Here is a 7286-nt window from a genome sequence, read left to right as displayed (position 1 = left end):
GACAAGTCCACCCTGATTCCCACGCAGAGGGTGGAATTCTTCGGGGCCGTCCTGGACGCCACTGTGGCCAGGGCCTTACTGCCATTGCAGAGGTTCCAGGCCTTGTCGGTGATCATTCAACGACTACGGTCAGCCCCCTTGACATCAGTGCGGACATGTCTAGCCCTGTTAGGCCACATGGCGGCTTGCACCTTTGTGACCGGTTACGCTCGGCTCCGCATGAGGCCCCTCCAGTTGTGGCTCATCGATCATTACAGGCCGGCAAGACAGCCGCTAGACATGCTAATCACAATCCCCCAAAGGGTGTTAGATTCTCTCGGCTGGTGGCTAGACCAGTCCGTGCTATGTGCGGGACTCCCTTTCCACCCACCTCAGCCCTCGGTGTCCCTGACAACGGATGCCTCAGACCTAGGCTGGGGGGCCCACCTTGGGACCCTGAGAACGCAGGGCCTGTGGTCCCAGGAGGAGGTGGGGTTGCACATCAACATGTGGGAGTTGAGAGCGGTCCGCCTTGCTTGTCAAACATTCTGCCATCAGCTTCAGGGTCGTTGTGTCGCAGTGTTCACCGACAACATGACGACCATGTATTATATCAACAAGCAAGGCGGCACCAGATCCTCCCCCCTGTGTCACGAGGCGATGCGACTCTGGGACTTTTGTGTAGCCCACTCCATTCACCTCACGGCTTCCTTCCTCCCCGGAGTACGGAACACGCTGGCGGATCGATTGAGCAGATCCTTCCTGTCGCACGAGTGGTCCCTCCACCCGGACGTCGCCCTCTCCATCTTCCGGAGGTGGGGTTATCCCCGGGTGGACCTCTTCACGTCCAGGGGGAACAGGAAGTGCCAAGCGTTCTGCTCCTTTCAGGGCAGGGAGCCCGGGTCGATAGCGGATGCCTTCCTTATTCAGTGGTCGACCCACCTGTACTATGCGTTTCCCCCGTTCCCTCTGGTTCACAGGGTCCTTCTGAAGGTGCGCAGGGACAGGGCTCACGTGATCATGGTAGCCCCGGCATGGCCCAGACAGCACTGGTACCCCATGCTGCTGGACCTGACCATAGCCGACCCAGTTCCCCTGCCCCTTCACCCGGACCTGATTACCCAGGAGCACGGGACCCTCTGTCACCCGGACCTGCAGTCGCTGCACCTAGCGGCGTGGCTCCTGCGTGGCTGACTGGTTCTGAGCTGCGCTGCTCCACGCCGGTGAGGGAGGTGCTTTTGGGCAGCAGAAAGCCTTCCACGAGAGCGACATATTCGGCCAAGTGGAAGCGTTTCTCCTGTTGGTGCGTGGAGAGAAATCTCCGCCCTATGGAAGTTTCGGTGGCTGACATCTTAGACTACGTTTGGTCCCTCAAACAGCAAGGTCTGGCCATATCGTCGTTACGAGTCCACCTGGCAGCTATCTCCACTTTTCACCCGGGTGCGGATGGTCGCTCTGTTTTTTCTCACCCGACGGTGTCTAGATTCCTTAAGGGGCTGGAACGTCTATACCCTAACGTCCGTCCCCTGCTCCAACCTGGGATCTTAACCTGGTGTTGTCCCGGCTCATGGGACCCCCCTTTGAACCGTTAGCCACTTGCTCCCTGCTTTACCTCTCTTGGAAGACTGCCTTTCTAGTTGCTATCACCTCAGCTAGACGGGTGTCGGAACTCCGGGCTCTTGTGGTAGACCCCCCATATACAGTCTTCCACAAAGATAAGGTGCAGCTGAGACCACACCCTGCCTTTCTTCCCAAGGTAGTCTCGTCCTTTCACATCAGCCAAGAGATATTCCTTCCGGTTTTTTTCCCGAAACCTCACTCCTCAGGCAGGGAGCAGCAGCTCCACTCGCTTGATGTCCGTAGGGCTCTCGCGTTCTACGTGGAGAGGACTAAGCCCTTCCGCAAATCCCCCCAGCTTTTCGTGGCGGTAGCGGACCGCATGAAAGGGCTTCCTATCTCCTCCCAGAGGTTATCCTCTTGGGTGACGTCCTGCATCAGGACCTGCTATGACTTGGCCCATGTCCCTACGGGCCGTGTGACTGTGCATTCTACCAGGGCGCAGGCGTCGTCGCTGGCTTTCCTCGCCCGTGTGCCCATCCAGGAAATCTGTCGGGCAGCGACCTGGTCATCGGTCCACACCTTTGCTTCCCACTACGCCCTGGTCCAGCAGTCAAGAGAGGATGCGGCCTTCGGATCTGCAGTGCTCCATGCCGCGACTTCTCACTCCGACCCCACCGCCTAGGTATGGCTTGGGATTCACCTAACTGGAATGGATGTGAGCAATCACTCGAAGAAGAAAAGACGGTTACTCACCTTTGTAACTGTTGTTCTTCGAGATGTGTTGCTCACATCCATTCCACACCCGCCCTCCTTCCCCACTGTCGGAGTAGCCGGCAAGAAGGAACTGAGGAGCGGGCGGGCCGGCAGGGATATATATTGGGCGCCATGGCGGCGCCACTCCAGGGTGCGACCTGCCGGCCCACTGGAGTTGCTAGGGTAAAAAAGTTTCCGACGAACGTGCACGCGCGGCGCGCACACCTAACTGGAATGGATGTGAGCAACACATCTCGAAGAACAACAGTTACAAAGGTGAGTAACCGTCTTTTCCTGGAGCTCTGTCTGCTGGCCGCTCAGGGAGGAGGAGACAAGGCAAACTCAGAGTCTGCCCGGCAACTAATAGAGAGTGAGATGTCCCTCCCAGGGTGTTGAGGAGAGAGGAGAAGCCATTTTGAAGAGGAGGAGACCAGTGAGGGCCAGGGCAGGACTGGTTGTGTGGGGATCTGATGAGTCCCAGGCCTGCATGCAGGGTTCCCCCTGTGAACTAGCCTCTAGGGACCCTACCGCAGATCCCTCAGCTTGTTTTCCTTCCCCACGGATGATTCCTAATTGGTTGCGTTTGCTGAGAAATTTCTCCAGCCAGGCTGGGTTCACCTCCAGCTCCCCTGGTGAGACTAGTCACCACATGGTTAAAAACCATACGAAAAGGGTGACATCAAACTCTGGATAATTTGTGAATCCTGTGAAAAATTAATTTAGTCATTTATTTGGTGATTGGTTATTGTGTGAAGAGTGCACAGAACACCCATCAAACAGCTACAGTGAATTTATTTCAGTCAGATCCCTGAGAATTAAGCAACACACTACTATTATAGCCTTCCCTAGGGAAGCTGACCTGTTCTGTAACTCTTTCTCTAGGGACACAGGCACAAGCCACTGGCTGATGCTATTGGTGTGAGCTGTGGCTAAATCTCTGGCTCTGCCTTGAAAATCTGAATTGAGAGTTCCAGGTTTTGACAATATTAAACTTGGGGCACCTGAAGAAATGCATTAAAATGAATGAAATGTACAAAAATGGGTCATTTCCAAATGCTTCAGACTCTCTCTTTACTCAAAGACTTTACTTCAACAAGTCTGTTTGAACGTCTTCAAAAGGGCCCATGTTGTTTTCATACTAACACAGATGTTCGCTCATCAGAAGTTATCACCATTTGCTCATAAATTTATCTCCCTAGGGAAAAAAACTCAGTTCTACGACCCTTCTGAAAGCGTTCTTCACCTCTTTGTTCCTCAGGCTGTAGATCAAGGGGTTCAACATGGGGGTTACCATCGTATAGAACACTGAGACCACTTTTTCCTGACCCCGTGAATGTTTGGTGTTGGGCTGCATATAGATAAATAGAGCAGTGCCATAGAATATGGTGACGACCGTCAAGTGGGAGGTGCAGGTGTTGAACCCTTTGCGCTTCCCCTCGGTGGACCTGATCTTCAGGACGGTGGAGAGGATGAAAACATAGGAGATGAGGATAATCAGGCTGGTGAACACTCCAGTCACACAAGCCACGGCCAAAAGGATCATGTGATAGATAGTAGTATCAGAGCAGGAGAGTGATAAGAGTGGGGAGATGTCACAGAAGAACAGGTCAATGACATTGGGGCCACAGAAGGATAATTTTAATGTGGTAATAGTTTGGATCATTCCATTTAGAAACCCAGCTAGGAATGACCCAGCCACCAACTGGACACAGAGTCTCGGGGACATAAGAGCTGTATAAAGCAATGGGTTACAGATGGCCACGTAACGGTCATATGCCATAACAGCCAGGAGGAAAGACTCAGCAATCCCAAAGAAACTGATAAAACAGTATTGACATACACATGCAGCATAAGAGATGACTTTTCTCTCTGCTATCAGGTCAGCTAAGAACTTGGGAGTGATGAATGTGGAATACCAGAAATCTACGAAAGCCAAATTACTGAGGAAAAAGTACATGGGAACGTGTAGCTGAGAATCCAGCCTGATTAGTATGATCATCCCAAGATTCCCCAGCACGGTAACCGCATAGATCACTAGGAACACGACAAAGAGGGTGATCTGAAACTCTGGACGATCTGTGAATCCTGAGAAAATGAATTCCGTTGCTTCAGTGCAATTTGACCAGGTCATTTCTATGGTGCACAGTTCCTGTATGAAGAACACAGATGAAAAATATTAATTAACTGCCTTGCAGTTGACACACCAAGACCTGAGATGTCTAGCCCCGTTCTACCTTCCACAGTCTCCAGACTGGCATCTCACCTGGTGTTAATTTGTCACCCAAAGTAAAGGATTATCTGCAGCCTCCCACCCCCAGAGTCTTTGCAGGACACAGGCAGCAAAGGAGGGTGGCACAGACTAGCTCAAATGGCAGAATAGGTGGACACAGTGACAGAGACAGAGGACCCAAGACAGAGTGTGAGATGAAAGAATCAGACCATTGGATAAATATATTTAACATTCTCTTCCTTCAGCTAATTTCAAAACCCTGTTTAGAAAATAGAACCATTTGTAAAAACACCCTAAATGCTAGAGTGTGCTGAGGGAACAAAACAACAGAAGTCAAAATAAAATAAAAGGAGGTGTTGTCTTGTAAATAATACATTGATTGAAAATGGCAACACGAAGAATGTGTTTTATGTGGACTGCTCTGTCAGGTGGCCTGTGTCACATGATCAGATCAACACACAGTTATTCTGCCCCTTATGCAAAGCCTATTGACGCATAGCCATTGCACCTACACCATCTGAGACACCGGATTGCCCATATCCGCATGCCCTCTAAATAAACACTTGTCACCAGGTTGTCTTCTCATGTACAAAAAGCCTTATGTTTAAGGGGCCTGGTTCTGCCATCTCAAACACCAGTTGGGTCAATGGTTTATTTGTTTCTTCAATCCCCACAACTTGGCCTGTATAACATCCCTTCATGAGCTGCTTAATTTTGAATGTTGGCAAGGCCTGATTCAAGGGACTTTTAAGGGCATCCATCTTTAATCAACAGGCCATTTTGAACTGCCCATCATCCTCTTTGATACAACAACTGTGCAACTTTCAATAGTTTAGGGAGAAATGCCCACTTCAGGAGTCCATTGGTCTCTCTGCTGAACTAAGGAGGAGCTTCTGTTTGGGTCGCAACAGGACGAGGGTGATTGGGAAAAGGAAAGGAGGTAGGATGAAAATCTTTGCAATCTTAGTTTTGTATTTTAGGTTTCATTCTTGTTGATAAGTACCAAAACCAAAAGGCATATGTTCTTCTGACAATAGGCCCGTATACTTGTGTTGGGGGGTAGTTGTATGGGCAGTGAGAAATCTGACCCAACACAATGTACCCCTGAACCACACAGTTTCCCCTTTTCTTCAAGTCTCCTCTTCAATAAGATCCTCTTCCACTTTAATTATATCTTTTAACTTTCCCTCAGTCCCTCTGCATTAGGACTATGGTTTTCAGCAATTTCTCATTTCTCTCATTTCCTGGAATATATTATTTAATGTTAAAAACAACAAAGAGTATCTAGGGCTACAGCTTACAGAAGAGCAAAATATAAGCTGTTAAATAAGACCAGAAAATTAATAATTTAGGGCCCTTTCAATGTGACAATAAAGCAAAAAATGTAATCGTTCTCTGAAAATGCTGCTACAAAATATCATGATTCTTTTGTTAATTTTATTTATTTCCTATATCTGAAAGTTTGTGAAAAAGAGCTTAGGAAAAAAATGGTAAAATGCTGAGGGGAAAGAGGCTTGGACAAGAAGCAATGGGCTTACATTGCAGCAAGGGCAGTTGTCCGAGTGGTTAACCGCTGAAATAACTTGCATGGAGATTTTGTGGAATCTCCATCATTGGAGATTTCTAAGAGCAGGTTGGACAAACACCTGTCAGGGATGGTCTAGATAATACTTAGTCCTGCCATGAGTGCAGGGGACTGAACTAGATGATCTCTGGAGGTCCCTTGCAGTCCTACGATTCTATGATTCTATGAAATACTTGCCCATTCTAAATTATGACAAGTAACAAAGAAGGCATATGAAATTGTTTCACTGCAAAACAGATTTAAGTCAGTTAACAATGCTCCTTTAAAATCCAGGCCAGCTCTCTGATCTCCATGTCCTGTGTTTCCTGTTAAACTTTTTAAACTTTTGGATTAGTTTAGTTTTTAAAACTTTATTTGCTATAATTACTTCAAGTCAGAGGGTGCTGCTGCACCCCAGGCAGGCTACGTCTAGCACTCCTGACTGGACCGAAGCTTCCTCCACAAAATCTTCCCCCTCATCCTCTGTTGACATGCTCTGTCTATGACACAGGGTCGCTTGGCAGCAGGACCTCCTCTTCCCCTGCAGAGGAGCCAGAGGAGACATCATGTGGAGCAGCCTCATCTCTTACCCCCCATATCAGCCATGCACATTGCATCCCCTGCTCCTGGCCAGAATGACACTGGCCTTACTCTGACTGCATGGCAGTCACCAAGCCAGTGGGAAGCATCCAGTCAACAGAAAGGGGAAAGGTTGGATGTTAGGAAAAACTTCCTAACTGTCAGGGTGGTTAAACACAGGAATATCTTGCTCAGGGAAGTAGTGGAACCTCCGTCATTAGAGATTTTTAAGAGCAGGTTAGACAAACACCTGTCAGGGATGGTCTAGATAATACTTAGCCCTGCCATGAGTGCAGGGGACTGGACTGGATGAGCTCTCAAGATCCCCTCCAGCCCTATGATTCTATGATATCACAAGGAGCTCTTCACCGGAGGGGACACCTGCCTGAGCACTGGACAGGGAAAGGGACACGCACCGCCCTACTCTCAGCATTCAGCTCCACTGTACCCCCCCCCACACACACACAGTGCCCATTGCACACCAAATACACACACACAGATTGCCCCTATACACACACACATAGACGCACACACAGTGCTCCAAACACAGAGTGTGCACTCACACATGCACTTTCTTGCCTGTATAAGACATCTGCCAGCCCGTCACCCACTTGCTTCATC

The 7286-nt window shown here is 49.3% G+C and overlaps 1 protein-coding gene across 1 annotated transcript; it reads right to left on the bottom strand.

The window, feature by feature from the left end:
- Positions 1–3487: 3487 nt before the first annotated feature.
- LOC127051732 (olfactory receptor 1052-like) lies at positions 3488–4438 on the bottom strand. The gene has a single exon (XM_050954426.1). The coding sequence runs from the start codon at positions 4421–4423 to the stop codon at positions 3488–3490; it is 936 nt and encodes a 311-aa protein (XP_050810383.1). The 5' UTR covers positions 4424–4438.
- Positions 4439–7286: the final 2848 nt, after the last annotated feature.

Source organism: Gopherus flavomarginatus, chromosome 5 (assembly GCF_025201925.1).
Source record: "Gopherus flavomarginatus isolate rGopFla2 chromosome 5, rGopFla2.mat.asm, whole genome shotgun sequence".
NCBI classification, from domain to species: Eukaryota; Metazoa; Chordata; order Testudines; family Testudinidae; genus Gopherus; species Gopherus flavomarginatus.
This window is presented reverse-complemented; position numbering and strand designations above follow the sequence as displayed.

Bases quoted from the DNA above. Each gene is read 5' to 3' on its own strand.
- LOC127051732 (XM_050954426.1), bottom strand. From the start codon at position 4,423: ATGACCTGGTCAAATTGCACTGAAGCAACGGAATTCATTTTCTCAGGA.